Genomic DNA, 21871 nt, shown 5'->3' with positions numbered 1-21871 from the left:
CTGGTAACAAAGGTTACAGACATACTGTCACTGTACTAAATTAACAGTCTGTCTTAGTTCTGGAAGGACTTCACTTAGTTTCAAAATACCAAGCCATCCAGGGCTCAAAACAGTATACTGGTATCTGTGTTTCAAATTAAAATAAAATAAAATTTGAGAGCACTGAGGAGCAAAGTGGTGCAACTTTTGATTGCTTCAGTTAGTGGCTGTCCTCCTTATAACATCCCTGCCTTTTCCTTTTTTTTTTGTTTTTAATCTTATTAAGGATTGTGATTTTCTTTGGTTCCTAATTACCTTTTTTTTTTGTTGGGTTGTGATATTTTTGTTTGGGGTTTTTTGCTTTGGGTTCTTTTTGTAATTCTTGTTTTCTTACCTGTTTTTCTGTCCTTTATGCAGTCCATCATAACTCCCTTTTTCACTTTTTGCATGTTAATAGTTTTAATACTGCACCATGTCAGAAAGTACTACTTGTCAGATACCTTTCCTTAGTCTAAATTAACAATGAAGTCTTTTGTTTTGCAGTACCTTGGTACTTTGTCTTTTTGTGGGCTCTTCCAAATATTAAACGTTCCTCTCTTTTCGCCTTTCTTTTTCTAGGTCGGATCCAAACTTCAGTAGTGAAATGCAGATTTTTGTTCAGTTATTTTCTATTCTATACTTCGAATTGCATAAATTTCTGTTGTGGCTGGTCTGTGGTTTTACTGTTATCTTTGGACTGTGAACAGCTGTAAACACATCTTAGGGGTTGTTTGGGTTTTTAATTTATTTTGATTTGATTACAATGCATTCATTTTAGGGTTTTCTCTTTCATGTAGTTTCATGTATTAATTCCCATCAGAATTATGGCAACACAAGTGTGAGCTATATGCCAGCTACGCAATTGCCAAAATGACTATAAGCAGCCAGTACTACCTCATTAGACTTGCTTCATTTGTTCTCTTGACTTCTTATCAATCCTCTTTTGTTCTGGTCTCCTTTCAGGTATTCTGCCTTAAATGACTATAAATTAAATGTTACCTTTCTTTGGTTAATTTTCCTTTTACCTCTCCTCTCTTCCCCTCCTTTTTTCTTTTTTTCTTTTCTTCTTTTAATGCCCCTTTAACTCTTACTCATCACTGAGTGAGTCTTTTGACTGTTCCAAATTCATGAGCAGGCAGTTCGAGTTGCAGCATGTAGATAATTCTAGTTTAGCAGCAGTCTTCATTCTGACTCCAAAAAAAGTTCATTCTTATGTGATGGGGGCTTCAGAGTAGAGAAGGTCCATCCAAGACACTGGATGGAACTCTAAATTGTAAATGTAAATCACCAGTGAATCCATTAAAACTTCTTGATTTGATGTATTTTCATGTCTTCTGTAGTTCTTAAGATCTTTCTAAAAATGTAGAAGTTACACTGAAGTGAAGAGGGAGGACACATTTAGCTTTTCAGTTTTCATTGGGTTTTGCAGCTTTTTATAGTGACAATAGTGCTTCAGGCATATGTATTGCAGATTGCATTTCATGCATGAAAATACTATCTACTTCTTGCTTATTCCAGTGTATTTTTTATTGCTTGCAGTCTACACACTCATGTTTTATCTTAATATTTTGCCTTGAAGATCTCCGCTTTGGCGTTCAGACCGGTCCATTAGCTTGCCTTTCATGGCCTGAACTCTGTCCTCTCTTACTCGTTCTGGTTATATAGTTGTCAGATACTTGCTCTGAATTAATTTAATGGATGAGGTTTCTTCAATTATATCAGTAGCACACTTTTTTGTGTCTATGGAAATACAGATTTTGACATGCATCATTCATATACGCTCACTTACAACTTGTATAATTTCCCTGACGGAGTCTGGGAAAATTGCTGAGCAATATCAGATTTCATATTTGAATTGTGTGAAAGTTCTTTGCAAAGTTGGGTTTTTTAATCAGGATTTCATAGGTATGGGTGCAAGGTGTTAGCAAGTACTGTGGATTTGTACTGAAGACCTGATTTTCACATCATTACACATCTCAGGATTTTTTTTTTGGACTAGCTCTAGATTGATCCACTGATCAGAGTGCTCATTTGTGACTGGAGTGTATTAAGTAGGTTACCACTCTCCTTAGTGAACTAAAGGGCAGTAAGAAGAATGAAGGGAGACTAACCTCAAAATGCAAAAGTTAAGGTCCTTTTGCACTGTCATTACACAACAAAGTCCAGTGAAGCTTTTTCTTTTTTCCCCTCTTGAAAAAGTGACACTACAATGGAGGAGGTGACTTAAGGGGGGATTTTTTTTTCCTTGGGTCTTTTTTTGTTATTTAATCTTGGCACTGTGTGCTAGTATGACTCCCCTTCCCTGGGCTGCAGTTGTTACATGACTTTACCTTCTTTCCTCGTTATCTTGCCAAGTCTACTAGCTTTTAACGCCTGAGTACATATTTTTTTGTTGTTTTTAAATTTTAAAAACTTACTTTGTTCTCTCTTTTTTTCCTTAGACTTTCCAGATTCAGAAAAATTGATTTTATTTATCACAAATGTATGGTCTGACATATTTGTCTTCCAAGGTGCAATTAACAAAGCTATGCAATTAGTTGTCAAGCAGAGTGCAAGCAATGAGATGCTGACCTGTTTGAGTGCTTATCTCAACTGGGAACAGGTAACGTCTGCTTTCATTGTCCATATCGGCTTTTGTCTGCATTGGTCACTTTACTGGCTGAATCAAATCAATCAGCTTTATTTCTGATGAAGGGTGTGAAGATACCCTGTGAATCTCTCATGGAGTCTGTACAATTGCACAACTAATGCTGCATCAGGCCTTTTTCTATGGTTTTCTAGACCCTGTGAGAACACACCACTTTTGTTGTTTTCCCTATTAAATACTAAGCCCGCTATTAAACATTAAAAGTAAACATTGTTTTTAAACTTTGACTGGAGTATTCTTGGACTAGGGAATTCTGTCCCTCTATGGAACTGGGATGTTGATGTTCTTTGAGGTGTTTGCTTTGCTTTGTTTTATTGGGGTTTTTTAATACATATCGGGCTTGTCTGTCTTTCGTAGTTCTCTGAGTAATAGGTAATTATTTATCACAGTTAATTTCAAGATGAGCCTGTCTCTTTTTACTCATGATCTTTCTGTGAGGTAGACTGTAAATACCCGTTTATCACCAAAAAAAATCGGCTAATTAATTTCATAAGCAGTGATGGCAGAAGAAGGATGACCAGTGTTAAGGACCTAAGGGCTTCTGAGATTTGACTTCAAGTCTTTGAGCCCTTGGGCAAATCATGTAATTTCTTTCAGTCTTCAGTAGGCACACATTACCATCCTGAAAGGGATGTTGCAAAGAGGGAAAAATTGAGCCACACTTGCTATCAGTAGGAGCAAATTTATATTGTGTAGATGGAAAGGCGGAGGTACTTTACTTCTGGAGAAGGAGTTTGTGTAACAGGCTTGTATGTTTGCTTGAAGGCTAGGGCTCTGGTAGTTTTGAAAACCCCATATTAATGCTAGGCTTGCTTGGTGGAAGTGCTGTAGTTCCGTAAATATCAAGTGAACAAAATCATCTTCACTCATAGCTTACCTATTCCCTATCCTAACATGCTGCTCCACAACTGCCTTGGGGACTGCAGCTAGGCTTACTGCTGTCAGCATAACCTGTACGTGTTGTATGCACTGGAAAAAGCACGATGATTTTTTGCCCCCCCCGCCCCGATCTGAAACCAGCCCTGAATTTTATGTTGTACCACTGGAATTACAGCCCTTATAAACCTCCTGATTTAGTGTAGGTTTACAGTGGAGTGAGTTAAGAGGGCATAGATTTGTATATGTTCCTTTTCGATTAAATCATAGTTGTGATGTAGCATTAAGCTCTGGTATTCAGAGTTGTGCTGTACTGCAATCCCTGTTTAGCAAAGAATTTGTATTCTCCGTTCTATTAGGTTACAGCTTTCAATCTCATGCCAATAGAGATGCATATAAGTATGTCTCAGTAAATGTTCTTGGAAATACTAATTCTGTGCACTCACAATGCCTACTTTCTTTATGGATCTCTATGAAATATGAGAGCTGCTGCAGCTGGGGAGAAGGGCCTCAGGAATTACTGATGATAGCAGATGACATCATCCTATCTGTAACATGGGTTTTTTTAAGTAGGTGGAAATAGAGGGACAAATTTCAAGTGGATTGTGGTCTACAGTCTGTTACACATATAATTTTATGAGAAGATTATTCTACTTGTGAAAGTAAAACTCATGTAGAGTGAGTATTTAGTTCTTGGTGAAAGTCTGCCATTTTAGTGACTCGCACCAGTGCAGAACTTGCCAATTAAATGAGCTTTTGTGCCAAGAAGATACGCTGAGCACCCACTGTGTTTATGCGATAAGCCTAGACTTTTTTCTTAATACTTCAGATATTCAAAGGATGTTTGTTTTTAAATTTCCTTGCTTGCCCTAGCTATTTAGTTAGCAGAGTTGTTTCACGTGACATGTTTTCAGTTATTACTACCTAAACTTTTTAAAGTACTTGATTGGTAATTAGCCCCTAATGAACAATAAACAATAACAAATTTCAGCATCAGAAAATCATTTAAAAACAAAAAAAACCACAAAAAAACAAACAAAAAACCAAACCAACAAACAAAAAAAACTTGGAAAGTGAGCAGGATTAGTCTAATCTGCTTGCATTGGAAAACACAGTTCTGACCTTAAAGCTTCATTGAGGGAAACAAAAATACGCAGATTGTAGAAGAAGAAGTGGGTGTGGGGTTTGTGGGTTTTGTTGGTTTTTTGGGTTTTTTTTTCCTCCAAACTGTCCTTTTAGTAAAAGCATCAAGAATACTACTGAGTACTTGAACATGGTGTAAGGTGCTGTGGACAGTCAGAATCAAATATATGTAAAGAGTTTGGTTCTGGGTTGGTAACTTCTCATGCATTAAGATAATCGCCTTCTAAAATTCCAGAGTTCCTCTTTAGATGCTGGTATTATGGTCTCAAACCTGCTTTTAGAAATGCAGTCATGTCCAAAAGTAGAATTTCAACTGAGTGAGCAATATGGAGAAGATCTGAGTGAAGATGCTTGGCAATACATATTTGCTGTTGATTTACTCTGCTCTCGCATGAAGTGGGATTGGACTCACGACAATGTTATAAGGTATTATGGCAAGCAGTTCTTTCATATGTTTTCCTGTGTGGGTTTTTTTGTGGTTTGTTTTGGTGTTGTTTTTTTTTCCCCAAATTTGAGACATTATGACAGATTTTAACATAATAAAACATTGCATAGATACTTAGAAATGAGAGCGTTTTAACCTGATGAGACTTAAACCACTGTTGATTGTGTGCCTTATTTTAAGATAGAATGAGTGATCCATAAGGAAATGTAGTATTTTATGGTACTGGTTCAAGAAATGAACCCTGTTTGAACCATTCTAATAAAGAATTGCTTTTAAAATAGCTGTATGTGGACAACTGTGAAAGATTTTGAGATAGATTTTTTGTCAATGAAGCAAAATGATCAGTTGTCTTCCTCTGAACTTAATTGTTGAATTCTCCCTGCCCCCCCATCACTAGAAAATGAGGGTGGAACTTTGGATGTGTAAATAGCTCTCCTTCAGTGCTGAAAGTGAAATGTAACCATACTCATTAGTGTACTATCCTGATTTCAGTCTGATTTTAATTCTAAAATAATTATAATAAGTAGATTCAATATCTTAAATTTTCTTTGAACCCTATAATTGAGTGCATGGACTGCTACTATACTTAACTTGGTTTGAAAGACTCCATTTTGATACCTACACTGATCCGACAGCCCCTATTTTCTATGTAGAGGTTATATAGCCTAATAGAATCTGCAAAAATACGGCATTTTTTTAACTATGATGTGATGTTATCATTGAGTATAAAGTAAATGCAGGTTTAAAGAAGGTTTAAAACCTTCTTTACATTACTCAGACTTGTGGATGCTTGGAATATTATGAGTTTCCCTAGAAGGTGAATTAAAGATGCGAGTGGAGCTATGGAAATACATGGTAAACAGAAGAACCATTTGTGTTCATTATTGTATGAATATTGTATCCCTCCTTCATGCAGTATCAGATTTTCAAACTCATTTATCTTTCACAGCAAAGTGCTTTGGCCTTCTATGGATAAATGGGTAAAGAAGAGAAAGGGGCATGAAACTGCTCAATCCATTCCTGATAGTGTTATAGGACTGACACTCAGGCTAATTGGTAAGTAATCTAAATTCTTGGTTGAACTTCTGCTTTGTCTAAGTATGTCCTTTGAAAGTGTCAGCCTGCCTGGAAAGTGAATTGAAATATTTTCGCATTTTGGGATCTTGATTTTTTTTCCTCAGTTTCTTCAAAAATTTTCACCTTGAAAGCCAAACCCTTACAATCCTATGCAGATATTTTTTGTTTGTCAGCCTATGGAAAGCACGTACTTAAGTTTTGAGAGATCTTACTCTGATTTCACGATTACAAATACCAACATGTTTTATGTATTTAAAATGAAATAATTTGTAGCTACATATGCTTTGTAGCAAAGTATATAAAATAAGGTTTTATGTGCAACATAATAGCTCTTCCTGCAGTTTTGAGTTAGATTCATTTATTCGGGATCTAGATAAACTTTGGGATTCAATAGGTGTTTTCAGTATGTAGGCTATATAATACTGTTTGTTAAACAGAAATTGCATTCTTTGAGAGTTTTACACTTGGAAATTGTAAAATCTGCGGAAGGTTGGATCGATCTGCTGAAAAATGCCTTGAAGTCTTTCGTCTCAAAAGGAAGAGGACAACTGTTGTTCCCAGGAAAACATTGTAACAAGAATGACTAATTTTTGTAATTGAAATTTGCATTTTCTGTTACTTTACTTCAACAGACAATCAGTAAGTCTCAAAATTAGGAAGTTGACTGTCTAAATGTCAGATACTTAGTAATCTTTTTTTCTTTCAGGTCGATTGGGCCAGATCGGTTTGAAGGAAGGATATCTTGCTGCAGTGAAGAATATTAGTTCTGTAATTGGACTATTTGTACAGCATGCAAAAGAGGAAGGTAATGTTTATTTAGAGGAACTTTGGTGTAATGTCTGCAACATGAAGTTTTGCCACTGTAAACAGAATACACACAAAGCGAGACAGACATGCCAAAACAGCCCACTTGTGCAGTTTTATGTTAGTGCTTAACCGTACAAACAGTTTTCAGTTTGAGTCCCTTTCTTTTCTGAAGTTAATGAAGCATGTGTAATACCTTCTGTTTGAGACAGAGAACAATTCTGAGGTGGTTTCAGCCACCTTGGAACTACACTGCTTCATGTAACAGTGGATCAGGTGCTGCAGAGAACTTAAAGGGTGATCTTAACTTGAGCAGTAATAGCTAATTTGTTACCTGAGCCACTCATGCTGAAGCTTGCTACTAGCAAGATTGTTGTGTTGGGAGAGGGTTGCAAGACAGTCCAAATTCCTGACCAAGACAAAGCAAGGCATTTATGGCAGCAGAGATCTGTATGGCTATGTTTTTCTGGATATTAAGTGCATTTTGCAGTGAAGCATTGGTTGATGTTAGGGAGCCGTTGTTAAGCACTTGTATCGCTTTTCTTCCTTGCAATCTCAAGTTCTTCCAAGTAAGTGGTATATGTCTGTGTCTGTTTCAGGCTCTGTGTAAACATGACTGTTTTCATAAAAATCTGATTACCCTTAACTAGAGTAAAATCACTAGGTGCTCAAATCTTTTATGCCCTTTGAATACTGAAAACCTGCTGAATTCAGAAAACTGGAAAGTGCTAGTATGAAACGAGATATTATGGAATCTGTGTGCAGGTTGTCATCTTGCTGCTTTCTGGTTTTAGGCATCCCAACTGTTCATGTGTTTTAATTCCAGTTCTTGAACTATGTTTCTTTAGATTCAGGTTTCCCAAAAATATTATTGCATATCAAAGTTTCTGTAAGCTGATTTGTGTTAACTTTTCGCAGGTGTTCCCTGGGGTGTGCAGCTGGCCGCCATATATTCACTGTGTGACTTGGGTTCAAGCAATCCAGAAGGTATTGTTGAGGCCATCCATGCTTGGAGAGCAACAGTTCTTAACAACATCCCTTTTGCTGTCACAAGTGGCATAGCTGAAATCGCTTCTCTGTGTAAAATGGAGCTAAACTAAAATCTACGGAAGCGGACTGATCTGAAGGAAAAAGTGCCTTATTTTACTAAGCAGTAGTTGGTTCCAGTTAAAAACAATACAAAGTGGTGTGTCCTCTTTTATTAACTTTTTTTTTAACAGAATCTGATTACACAAAGCAAGCTGAAGTATTTTTATTTGACTTTTCTGTTTGAGGGAAGAGTTTTCAAAAACTAAATAAAAAGACTTGCTTTTCCTAATAACTGATCACTGATCTGAAAACCAGTGCATCTTTGACTTCTGAGATATTTCTGGTTTGATGTCAATAAAAATCAGTAACAGTTTCCATTATTTTACTTCCATCAATTTGGAGCACGTGCTATTTGACACAACAAAAGATTGAGCCTGGCTGAAAACCTGGCTTTATTATTTTGTACTATATTTATAAAGTAACCATTCAGATAGCAGAACTTTGCCCAGATTCTGCTTTATTTTGCTTGAGTAGTCTTATAAGCTTAATTTAAAATACTTGTGTAAAACAGGTAGGAATTGACTTTTTGTGTAACAATCATGTATAGAGTAACAGAGATACTAAATCTCTGAACTTGTATATATAGTATATTCTGATAATGTGTCTCACATTTTATATTGTTCCACTTGGGGAATTTTGTGTATGTAAATAGAAAGTTGGTTCAAAAAAGTTCACATTTCTAATGATAGCTTCACCACACTCTGTGTTTTTGTATCTTTCGTAATAAAAGAAGCAAACACCATTGTGTTCTTGTTGGTCTTTTTAAATAACACAGAATGAACTGTTGTTTCCAGTTTATATAAATACTGCTTTTGGGGGGCAGGAGGAAATTACCTGAGGTCATTTCAACTGAATGAACTGCCCATAATGCTGCAGTTCTGGCCACTGGAAAGAGGCTATATTGCATCTCTCCAGAATTTTCTGGTAGCCATGGGGGCTGGGGGGATAGTTTTAAAAATCCGTTGAAAACCTGTATTTTCACCCCCTGACTATAACCATGTGAAGAGGTGAGCTTTGCTAATGCAGGTTCTCATTGTAGTGGGACCTGGACTATGCCAGAGCTTTGATGTGGTGTCAGTCTTTTCTCCTTTTTCTTCTGATCATAAAAAGGTCAAAAGGCTTTTAGTCTGCTGAAGCCAGCTGTGAACTTGGATAATGAAATCTTAAACTCAATTGGACAACACAGGATTTACACTTAATTCTCTCTCCTATGCCTTGTGTCCTTGCAGGTAGATCTATGCTTTCAAGCTTGTCTTCAGACAGTTCAGTATCTTTCAGTTGCAGCAAGCACTTCACAATTTCTTCTGGTTCTTGTCAACCTTTTTTGGCACATCAGCGGCTTCCACGTTGCTGCATGAGCTGCAGGCTCTCCACTTTGTTCACAGATCCTGTGTTTCCTGGAGGTTCTGCTCTGCAGCATGCTGAGTTGCTCATTAAAGAAAGAAAAGTCATCCCCTTCCTGTGGTTCTGCTTGATTAGACGCTGCTGTCTTCAACAGGCAGGATGCGTGCTGCTTTTGGTATTCCTGTTGTATCGATGCCTGTAGCATCATACTTTGAATTTAATTTAGACACAAGCTTTAGCCTATTCTGCCTTGCCAGGTTTTTTTACATCTACTTCAGATGATTGTCTTAAAACCTACTGGCTGTTTTTGGTGTGAATGGAATTTTTTATAAGAACCTCCCCTGTATCTTATGCTTCCTATTCTAGACTCTCTGATAAAGACACTTAAGAAGTAAAATCAAGTTACTAATGTTTCTAAATATTCACTGGAAATGTAAAATTCTGGGTTGGAATAGGTGGTACTAACAGTTCAAAATTTACAACAAAATAATGTATTTTATAAAACAGAAATTGTATATTTTGTATATTTACACAATTGATACAAAATTTATACAGTATTGTACAAATATTTTGTTTCTGATCAAATTGCTTTACACTATATGCTTATCTATAGAAGCAATTTCTTAGTTCACGTCTGTTCTTCAGTTCTGCCACCAGGGTTAAGTCTGTCTTTGCGCTATCTGTACCTGGCACGTTCTTTGTGCTCTGTGTGTGACATAAGGGCTAACACATATGCTGAACCTTCAGTTCTCATTTCCTCACTGAATTGCAATACTTTGTGGCTGACTCCTTTTGATTATACTTTGATTTCAAAAGCATCTTTCTGTACCATTTTGACAGTCATAGACCATCATACAATTTCCATTCCAGACATATTTGTATTGTTACAGCTTAGAACAACGTGGCTGAGAAATTCCACTGCTCTTCTGTATCACAGATGAAGCATAGGAGTTTCCAAGTTGTGGGGCTTCATGCCAGAAGGATTAAGTCTTCAGATCCAGGAGGCTGGGTTATTTTGTCTCTGCCAGATCATTCTGCCTTGTTCATGATCTCTTTGAAAGCTACTGGTCTAAGAAAGAACAAATGAGAAGTGCCTTACAAGCCATCTAGATGTCTTTTTACCTGCTTTTTCTGAATTCCAGCATGCTGCATCTCGGGAGGCCTTGGTGATTGCTACAGACTAATGCCTAGCTATTCAGGCCGTCATTCAGCACCACACCTGAGGCAAAACCTCACGAGACCGATTTCTGCCAGCACCAGTGATGTGATGGCTTTGGTTGCATTCATGTCTATTTTTCTTCGGTGCTGCCTTGGCCCATAGCCATTTTCCAGCTTTGTGCTAGTTCTGCAGTCTGGGGCATTCCACTGTCTTCATTTCTGCTGCCAGTGCTGCTGGCATGGTCAGCTCTGGTGCAAAAGAGCTGGTGTTGAGAGGCATCGTGAATTTTGTGCCTGACTAGCAATGCGGTCTCCTACCCCTCTGAGAGGTTCTTTCCTCTGAAATGAAACCATGCAGAGCAAAGTATCCATTAATTTCAGTTGTAGATACAGTTGCTAGTGTTCTGCACCTCAAATTGATGGAAGTGAGTTTAACGCAGCCAACTAGGTCAATGAGAAATGTGTAGTAGTATTGGTAATATCTGCTACAGATGTCTATCATGAAGGCTTCTAATCCATAGAAATTAATTTGACTCAGGTTGAAGCTATATGATGTCTGGGACGCTGGGCGTTTTGATGATTGTGAGGGCTATGGGGATTTTATGTACGCCCTTTACTTATCTTTCTTGCATTAAAATGAGCACAGAATATCTGGAGTGGAAGAAGGACAAAAGCAAAGGCTGACAATAAAAGTATTGATAATAAATCTGGTAAAGAAAATGAATGGGAAATAGATCAAATAAAAGAAAACAAAGAAAGGAACAATGTGAGAAAAGGATCTCAGATGTTTCAGTGCAAAAACATCCCACCCAAAAATGTTCACAGCAAACAGAAAATCCTGTTGCCTTTAACATTTTTATAAAACACTGACATTTGAAGTATACGAAATTTGCAGGGGAAATATCAGAGCTTTCCAAGACCAAAAATCTACAACTATACTACTCTGGAAACAAAATAATATTAAAAAAAAAAAAAAAAAAAAGAAAAACCCACAAAGCTTTTTACATGAAAAATCTTCTGTTCTGCTAATATGACTGTAAGAATAATTTTTTCGTGCGCAAGAATGTGAGCCTGATTTCAATTCTGTTGTTACTCTCTATTGTCCAATCAAACTGCATTTAAATAAGCAAAACCAGAATCATTAATACCTGAAGGTGTTTGCTTCTGTTAAATCCTAATCAGTCGTATAGAAATAATACTTGTACCTCCCACACACAATGTCAAATTTACAGTATTGAAGAGCTGTAAATTGTTGATGTCCATAAATAGGTGAGAAAGTAGAGCAATTTTCACTATATGGAAACCTTTATCTATATAATTCTAATTATTCAGAAATTACATAAGTAAATTTCTCATCCAGAGATGTGTTCCAAATACTAAAATCATATTTTGTGTAAAATACTTAGTCCATTAAAGCAGGAATTTCTCTCATCATTTGCAGATTTTTGCTTTCTTGTGTTCTCACACGAACATTGACCACGTGGCCTGTCCCAAACTACTGCTACCATAGAACATTCAAGTTTTCACTTCTCCATGCCTCCTCATGTTCCTAACCTAAGACATGAAAAGCCACCTCAACTGCAAAGACATTAATGTCAGCAATCTAGAGCCCTTTCAGATAAAATGCTAGCCATCAAGATTGATCTCTGGTTAAAATACTCAGTGCTAGCATGTCTCCCTGCCCAAATGTAAGAGACGGTAAACAAGTGCAAGCATTTATTTATTGGGACAATTCTGTACTACAGGCTTCTGACTTCATAGCTGTATTATCAGGTGTCTGAAAATCCCTGACAGGAAAAGAAACCTGTCATAAATACTGGGGAGCAGTTTCACTTTATGTCTGTTTGTGTGTAGATGAACAGGATGCTGGAATAAGTTACTCTAGGAAAAAATTATATTTATTCATTTTACTTGTATAGCTGCCTTTCTACTAGGAGTTCTTTTCTGAGTGTCTGTATCCCATCATGCTGTGCTGGCAGAAGTATTCCACTGTACGCTCAGTCATACAGTCTTGCTGGAATACTGATTTTGGACATAAATACCTTTTTTTCTTTTTTTTTTTTTTAAACTATATTTCTATAAAAAGCAGTGTCTTTGAGCTATGCTACCATTTTTTCTTGGCTCGTTATACCATTAGAGTATTATACCTACCTGTCTAGGTATAGTAGCGAATCTTTTCTGGTGTGAATTAGTTCTTGGTTTGTCTTCATAAAAGCGAAAGGTCTGGACTCTAGATTGTTTAAAATTAAGCTCTAGTTATTTTATCAAACCCTCTAAAACTGATTTATTGTCTTTCCTGGCTTCTGCTTTCACCTGCCTGTTTGGAACAAAAACGATTGCTGAAACAGATACTTAAAAAAGGCCAAAGCAGTTACCAGTTTTCCAGTTTGAAATGACTAATGAAATTACATGCTCTACCCTCAGTTTTAACGGATGAAACTGCCTGTATGAATGGAAACCAATCAGAGAACCTGAAGATTTGTTTTCAAGGGGCTGAAATGAGGTGATTAAATCAGTTTGGAATATCGCCATACAGCTTCACATTCTTCCCATCCTACCTAAGTTTTCAAGAAAAGTCAGAGCCTACTATCAAAAGCCTGTCAAATGAGAGAGAAAGGGTTTCTTCAGAGTTGGGCTTTGTAATGATGCTGTTACTGGAACCAGGAGGCTGAGGTCTCCATCTGTTAAATTCTTGTTTAATTGTTCAAGGTTTTATAGATCCATGAAATGTTAATGGTTTTTGGGTGTTCTGAGCCCATCTATTGCACTCAGTGCAACTCAATTTTATGAAATTACTTTTTGTACTTTTTAAATTTAATTTTTTTAAAAACCATTCTGGAGCTTAATGAAGCAGATAGGTAGTTAATGGGAGTTAGAAAGAAAATAAGGGATATACTTAGGCCAAAGGACTGGGTTTTGATTATTTTGAATTTTAGTCTGAGATGGCTCAAATTCCTTGAGCTGCCACATCACCCTGGCGATGTCTAAATGTTTGCTGCTGAAAACAGCCTGGGCTTTCTAAATAAAAACCTGCATTTTGCTGGCATGCTTTGGCTGGGACAGAATGAATTCTGACATGGTTTACTCATCTAGTCTGAGACAGCTCAGTACTTGGTGCAGGCTTCACACACCACCATGAGCCTGGTCCCAGAGAGCTGTTGATGATGGTGGATTCTCTATTAATTGCACAGGCAATAACCTGTTTGTTTTGGTTGGGTTTTTTAAATCTCAGCATGCTAGGGACAAATGCATAGCGTTCATTTAGGGATCTTCCGAGATTTAAAATTGCTCATTGCTTCAGTGGTGGTATGATATTAGTAGGCAGCTTTGTAACACTGCCGGAGTATTGGCCCAACAGCAAATCTCTGCCTGAAGACGAGATCCCTACGTATGTTAATAAAGTTCTGAGTCTTTTTGGACCCCCATATATCCCTTCTTTATAACAAACATATGGAGACAGATACCTCTAAGGCTGTCAGCCTGTCTCTAGATCAGGCATATTATTTTCTGATTTGGTAGGTTTTCTCTGCAAGCTGTTAGGTTTTCCCACCAGAGCTTTTATGTGATTCACTCAATATTAAAGCCCCAAAGTAAAACAGCATGTAGGCAGCATATAGACAAGGTCCGTGAATTGAAAATTAATGGGAATGACTTGGCCATGAAGGTACAAAGAGGGGCAAGCACTGCCTCCCTGAAGATTCTGAAGGTAATATTTTAATAAAATACAACTTATTTTAGGTAAAATTCTTTCATTTAACTCAAAACAGTTTCTTTTCTATATTCAAAACTACTTCCATTTCAGTTTTGTGTAGAAGATTATAGAAAATAAAGCTTGAATTTCTCTTACTTCATCAATAAGAAACTGCATTTTGCGTTTTAGTCTTCATTTCTGTTTCACTTTTTATGTTTTTTCATGTTTAAATTACTACCCTTTTTTTTATTTGTGATAATCACAAAGGATCCATTGACTATACCATAAAAAAATGTGTTAAAGACTGTATTTGAAATCTGAGCACTGGTTTGTGGCCTGTGTAGGCTATATTGTTGTTACTAATTCCTTGCTCAAAGGGCCACTTAACATAGGGGTTTTCACTAATAACTTTGAAACAAAGTGTAGGAGAAAGGTGTGTTTCATTCAGTGTCCAATTTCAAATTGGACACACTGATTAACCTTAAAATCGAGATAAATGCAGTGCTCAGTTTCAACTCATTTATGTAAAAAATACTGAAGTTTTCCATTAACAGCCAAAAAAACCTTAAAGTTATCTTACCACCTCCTCTGTCCAGTGATACAGATGTTCAGAGCTGAGCTTCAGCAGGCTGGGATCAGATCTCTCAGACTTTTCAGTCAGATTCCCATAGTTAAGCCATTTGAATGCCTTCTTCCCTGAATAAGTATACTTTAAGTTATTTAGATGGGCAGAAAAACAGAACTGTGATTTCACGTGCATGTATAATACATATATTATGTAAAAAAAAAAAATACAAAAATTGAAAAAAATACATTAACCAAGCAAAAACTGTGGGAGAAATTGTTTTCAGTCACAACAGGTAACTGTGTGGCAGCAGGACTTGCTAGGCCTAAAAGCTGGCCAAAGCCACAGCAGTGTCAGAAGCGAGAGGGGGATGGACGATACTGCAGGTTCTGACTTACCAGGAACGGAGGGTTACAACGGCTCTGACAAGGCCTCCTGCTGAGCAGACACTGCTCTGCCATATCAGGCTCATTCATGAAGCTCTTTATATCTGCTGTAAATATGTATAAGCCCTAGTACTTTTGTTTTAAGCCAGTATGGATGGAGACTTGAACCTCTGTCGCTCTGCCTTCTCTCCTACACCTATAGCAATAAACTGGGCTGAATCCCCGAAGCAGAACTTGTGTTTATTCTGCAACACTTGTTAGTCAGTTCTGATGAAAGCACAGAGCAATACAAAGCCATTTTTTGCAGGCTTCTTGGTGTATATATAGCATATAACATTTTATTTCTGATACCTAAGTTGGTTATTACTTCTTTGTTCTTTATTATTTAGGGCAAATGATGGAAATTGTCTGTATATATAAAGTTTGTCCTCTCACTGTGGCTTAACCTTCAGAGGTAGTAAAGCATTGTTAACAAACAGGCTATGTCTAGAAAACAAGCTGGAGAACAAATTTGTGTTCAATTTTCTCAGGAGACCATACAATAAAAAGTCAAAGGCAGAAAAGGCAAGCGGTATGGACCTGTTAAGCCTTTTGCGATCCACACATTATCAGGATGTCACAACTTTAAAGGGATTAGATCACCTTTCCTTCCACAAATCCCGCTTAACCTTCATATAGCAAGCATTTCCCTAAAAGCAGTCTGAAACTATGCGTGTGAAAGATGGAAAGTGTGTTGAACTGCAAAGTGCGATGGAAGTATGAAAGATGCAGTGGATCTACCTGGATTCTACCTTCAGAGCATCAGGGCTGTATCTTCTGCAGCCACATTTGTTTTACAAAACAAAAGGCTAATGGAGCAGTATTTAATGAAAAAAATAGAGGTCTGTCTTTCAAAGAACCACATATACAGGCTTTATTCTATTCACATTCAGTATTTTTGTCCCATCTAATATATTTGAAAAAAAATCTTTTTAAAATATGTTTTATGATATAGATACAAATACGGCATTGACAGACTAGGTGCCATCTCAGCATTGTCAGAGTTGTACCACTAGAGCTGCAGGAAAAAATGTCAATTTCTAGGAGTGTTATAAAGTATTTGTAATCACACTGCCCAAATTATATAAATACATTTTCCAGACAAGTCCTCTAAGGTTCATCCTACCTGCCCTTGGCCTTTATGCCCATTTCTTTCATTATAAAGCCAATCACAACAAGGCTGTTGAATTGTTGACTTGTCTATGGTGGGCTTAATAACTTGAGTGGCAGATGAGTGTCATGAATATCATCTTGGGATGATATAGGAACTGAACCTCTAACAAAAATCAAGCAATCTGTGTCTACATTTTTTATATCCTGAAGGGTAATCAAAGTGATAAAAATTAAATAGCCTGTGATTTTAAAGAAAGAAAATCTTTGAACATTTGTAAACAGTTTAATTTCTTTAGGTCTTATGACAGATTTTTTTCTTGATCACATTATGTAGCAGCTAGCATGAGTTAACCCTAGTTAGCATAGCTGTTAGCATAAGCCTATGAACTTTAATGACTTTTTGTTTTAGAAGTAGGTAAAATGTAACCAATCTCTTCTCCCAAACAACCAATAATGTGTTCAAAAACATAGCCCAACTATGCAAACAACCAGTTAGTCATCAAGAGGTGTGAACATGTTTCAAACAAGCAGATTGTGAGTGCCAAAAACAGTCACAGGAAACAACAGCACAACCTGAGCAGACTGATCACCAATGAAGCATTCTCTAATGAGTCCTAAAACTAAGGGCATTTAGGGCACATTGTGGGTAATGCAGTATCCTTCAAACACTCCTTCAGGGAGAAACACCACTACTATGCATCAGGACCCAAGACCACCTCTCCAACCCATGGAGAGAGTTGGTAGAGTATTTCGTAAGATGAACTTAAATCTTTCCAGGAAAACCAAATGTTTTTATTTTCTTTAGCTTTCTTTTCTTTAGAAAGAAAGTCTGAGTCACCAATTCTCTTCAAATACTTAATAAATTTTGCAGATAAATTATAAATATTTTAGTATTCAACAGAATTTTTTAAGATTCATGACCCTAAGTTTTTCCTAGGTCATTTTGAACTCTGTAGCAGAATACTGTGCTTGTCTGACATGGCCCTTTGGCACAGACCTCCAGCACTGTCCTGATGCCTCGCATCAGGCGTTCTCAATCAGAGAACTTGGTGCCACTCTTAGAAGAACTCTAACCTTCCTGGACAGGCACATAGCAACCAGCTACATCACATGTGGCTCTTCAGCCACTTAAGAGTTGGGGTAACAAGATTTCAGAAGGAATCAGTCATCTGAATAGGTTTGCAGAAAATGTGGAATCCTGGCAGTACAGGTCCTTGCAGAGAGCCCTAGTGATGGCTTTCTACAGACAGAAGTTCTGCACCCTCTGCCAATCCCCCTCTTTTTTTTTTTTTTCCATCAGTAGGAAGTGGTCTTCCAAATCTTCTCCGTGATGAGGGGTGCGGGAAGGCCAAGGACCAAGATCTCAGCCTTAACTACTTCCATTAGCTTGGAGTGAGAACTCCAGGCCTTGATGATCATTTCCTCTCTGCCTAAGCTGCTGAGTCCTGAATCAGGTACCTGATCCATTCATTCACTGTGGAGCTTTCAGAGAGCACAGCTCTGCTTGCCCCTAGGAAGAAAGCAGCCACCACTTAGACCTTAGGTAGCTTCAAAGGCTGCTAGGGCATGATCAAAACCACTAAAAGTAGGAGTAGCAGGAGCAGCAACATAAGCTTCTTGTTAGGCACCAGCAGCATAGACAGAATCCTGTGATTGCAAGTTCTCTGAAGAGGTTGCCCATCGGAGAGTATAGGGCACAGGGCAGTCAAGAGAGGACTTGCATTGCGCTAGTGAGGTAACGCAAAGGTGTTATAGGTGAGACAGAGTAAATGACAACTTATCGTGGATCAGGATATTGGTGTTCATTTAAGAAAAAAGAAGATCAGAGCTCTTGTCCCACTTGATTGCTTCACGCACTCCCTCTCATGTCCCTCTCCCCTTTCCCCCCAAGTTATATTCCCTGCCTTCCCTTTGTAGTAGGGAGATTGCTGCTGGTTTGGGGAAGTCAGGCAGAAAGCTATACTGGTTTCACACTGTGCAAGTGCTTGCAGTCACTGACATTACCAGCCAAGGACCCTGGGGATCCTCCAGCATTTGCCTAGATCAATCCCCTCCATTTCCAGGAACTTCCCCTCATTTCCAGGATCTTCCTCTGTCTTCCGGGATCTTTCCTCCAACCAGGATCTTCACCACCTTCTTTGCAAGGCCCCAGACCCTGGTTTCCCAATCTAAATCTATGTGCAGAAACACAATCTGTGATGAGTTTCCTAACAGGTGGTTTAGCTTCTGGTTTCTTTATTAAGCAGATGATTCAGAATTTGCCACTTTTGTGTAGTTCAGGTATCACCAAAATTTACAACCAGCCTGTACTGGCTGTAGCTAGCAAATAGTGGGCTTGTGCCTAGTTCAGAAGTTCCATTTCAGAAATTCACACACAAACACACATACACCCAGTTATCTGCCACCTGTCAGCATCAGCAGTTTAAACTATTTTCCACATACCACAGGCAACAGGATATTTTTTTGTGCAAGGATCTATTTAGTTCTGCTTCAGGGACAGTAAGTTTACTAAAGTTGCTGTAGTCTCAGCCTGTGTAGCCTAGTAAATATGATTTTTTGCCATGACTAATTAAAGGCCACAGATTTTGTACTGAGTTGACAGTACTTGGTCTCAGACCTGTCCTGGCCTGTGCTGGTTTTAGCTTGTCAATTTGTCAAGTGATTATCATCTCATCTGTTTTATCTTTAGCTCTGGGAATATCCCATATGGCAAAAGTCTGACACAGCTAGATAGTCAGTGCGTAACAAACAGGCCTTTGTGTTAAATAGGTTGGGAGAGGACAAATTGCAACTTCGAAACTTTAGCGGGAAATGAATAAGGGAGCAGGCTGAGCTGAGAAAACATACAAATACAGCCCGTTTCAGGTGGCCTAGAAATATGTAACAGGGTTTTCTCAGCTTTTAAGCACAAGAGCTAGAGAAGAATGAAAGTAGTGCATTAAATTGAGTGTGTTGAGGATAATTTCTTAATCCAGGTGATAGACAACCTGATCAGAGGAGAAGAATTACTGGACCTGTTGTTCACCAACATATTAGAACTGATTAGAGATGTCAAAATTGGTGGCAGCCTGGGCTGCAGTGATCATGTCCTGGTGGAACTCATGAGGAAATCTTGAGGGATATGGGTCAGGTGAAGAGTAGCATCATAACCCTGAATTTTAGGAGAGCAAACTTTCAGTTGTTTAAGGAATTAGTGGATGGGACCCCCTGGGAAATGCCTTCAGGGACAAAGGAGCAGAACAGAGCTGGCACTTTTTAAGAACATTTTTCTTAAAACACAAGAGGTCTCGATTCCCACATGTAAGAAACCAGGCAAGGAAAGCAGGAGACCAGCATGGCTGAGTAAGGATCCCCTGATCAAATGAAAGTCTAAGAAGGAAATGCACAGGCAGTGGAATCAGGGACATATATCCTGGGGAGAATACAGGGACGATACCTGGATGTAGGGCTGGGATCAGGAAAGCTAAGGCACAGCTGGAGTTGAATTTGGCAAGTGATGTGAAGAATAATAAGGACTTTACAGCTATGTTGGCCAGAAAAGGAAGATTAAAGAAAATGTACCCACAATAGTAAATAAGACAGGAGAACTGGGGACAACCAACATGGAGAAGGCTGAGATACTCAACAATTTTTTTGCCTCAGTTTTCAGTGGTAAACTACCCTGACTTCTGTAAGGTCTTTGATACAGCCCCCCCCAACATTCTTGCCATGAAATTGGAGAGATATGGGTTTGACAGATGAACTGTTAGATGAATAAGGAACTGGCTGGATGACCACATCCAAAGAGTTACAGTCAAAGGCTCAATGTCCAAGTGGCAACCGGTAACGAGTGGTGTCCCACAAGGGTCTGTACTAGGACCAATACTATTTAATATCTGCATCAATGATATAGACAGTGAGATTGAGTGCATACTCAGCAAGTTTGCACATGACACCAAGCTGAGTGGTGCAGTTGATTCACTAGAGGGAAGGGATGCCATCCAGAGGGACCTTGACAGGCTTGAGGAGTGGGTTTGTGTGAACCCCATGAAGTTCAAAAAGGCCAAGAGCAAGGTCCTGCACCTGAGTGTGGGCAATCCCCAACATCAATACAGACTGGGGGATGAATGGATTGAGAGCAGCCCTGCGGAGAAGGACTCAGGGATACTGGAGGATGACAAACATGGCCCAGCAATAGTCTAGCAGATGGCAATGAAGTTGATGAGGGGACTGCAGCATCTCCCTGATGAGGAAAGGCTGAGTGAGCTGGGTCTGCTCAGCCTGGAGAAGAGAAGACTGAGAGGGGAGCTCATCAACGCTTATAAATAGCTTAAGGGCAGGTGTCAAAAGGATGGGGCTGGACTCTTTTCAGTGGTGCCCACTGACAGGTTAAGGTGCAATGGGCACAAACTGAAACTCAGGAAGTTCCATCTGAATATGAGGAAGAACTTCTCTGCTTCAAGGGTGGTAGAGGCCTGGAAGAGGCTGCCCAGAGAGGCTGTAGAGTCTTTGTTGTAGAGTCTTCTGCTCTGGAGATATTCAAAACCTGCCTGGACACGTTCCTGTGCAACTTGCTGTAGATGACCCTGCTTTGGCAGGGGGGCCGGACTGGATGATCTCCAGAGGTCCCTTCCAAGCGCAACCATTCTGTGATTCTGTGATTCTGTAATGTGCGCTTGCAGCCCAGAAAGCCAACCGTATCCTGGGCTGCATCCAAAGCAGCGTCATCAGCAGGTCGAAGGAGGGCATTCTCCCCCTCTACTCTGCTCTGGTGAGATCCTCCCTACAGTACTGCCTTCAGCTCTGAGGTCCTCAGCACAGGAAGGACACGGACCTGTTGGAGCGAGTCCAGAGGAGGCCACGAAGATGATCTGAGGTGTGGAGCACCTCTTCTATGAAGACAGGCTGAGAGAGTTGGGTTTGTTCAGCCTGGAGAAGAGAAGGCTCTGGAGAGACCCTGTTGCTACTTTTCATTATATAAAGGGGGCTTATGAGAAAGATGAAGAGACCTTTTGCCAGGACCTGTAGTGACAAGTCAAGGTGCAATGGTTTTAAACTGAAAGAGCGTAGATTTAGATTGGATATAAGCAAGACATTTTCTATAAGGGTAGTGAGGCAGTGGCACAGGTTGCCCAGAGAAGTTGTGGATGCCCCATCCCTGGAAGTGTTCAAGGTGAGGTTGCATGGGGCTTTGAGCAACCTGGTCTAGAGAAAGATGTCCTTGCCCATGGCAGAGGGGTTGGACTAGGTGATTTTTAAATATCCCTTCCAACCCAATCCATTCTATGATTCTATGATTCTCTTCTATGGTTTGAGTTTGGGTTAGGGTTAGAAGGGTTAGGGTTTGGCTGAGGAACAGGGGTTAGAGTTAATGTTAAGGTTAGGGGTAAATATATAAAATTATTGCTTTTGAAACACAGAAACACAGGTTGTGGTTATTTGACCTCATTGGGGATTGCTCCATTCCTGGAGGCTGGGGGGGGGGGGGCACCGAAAA

At 38.9% G+C, this 21871-nt stretch overlaps 1 protein-coding gene across 1 annotated transcript; it reads left to right on the top strand.

Annotated features, from left to right (window-relative positions):
* Positions 1–2463: 2463 nt before the first annotated feature.
* LOC104160061 (little elongation complex subunit 1-like) lies at positions 2464–8286 on the top strand. The gene is made up of 5 exons (XM_009698119.1): positions 2464–2620; positions 4920–5110; positions 6079–6185; positions 6913–7011; positions 7929–8286. The coding sequence occupies exons 1-5, from the start codon at positions 2546–2548 to the stop codon at positions 8108–8110; spliced, it is 654 nt and encodes a 217-aa protein (XP_009696421.1). The 5' UTR covers positions 2464–2545; the 3' UTR covers positions 8111–8286.
* Positions 8287–21871: the final 13585 nt, after the last annotated feature.

Source organism: Cariama cristata, unplaced genomic scaffold (assembly GCF_000690535.1).
Source record: "Cariama cristata isolate BGI_N322 unplaced genomic scaffold, ASM69053v1 scaffold6454, whole genome shotgun sequence".
Lineage (NCBI taxonomy): Eukaryota > Metazoa > Chordata > Aves > Cariamiformes > Cariamidae > Cariama > Cariama cristata.
This window is presented reverse-complemented; position numbering and strand designations above follow the sequence as displayed.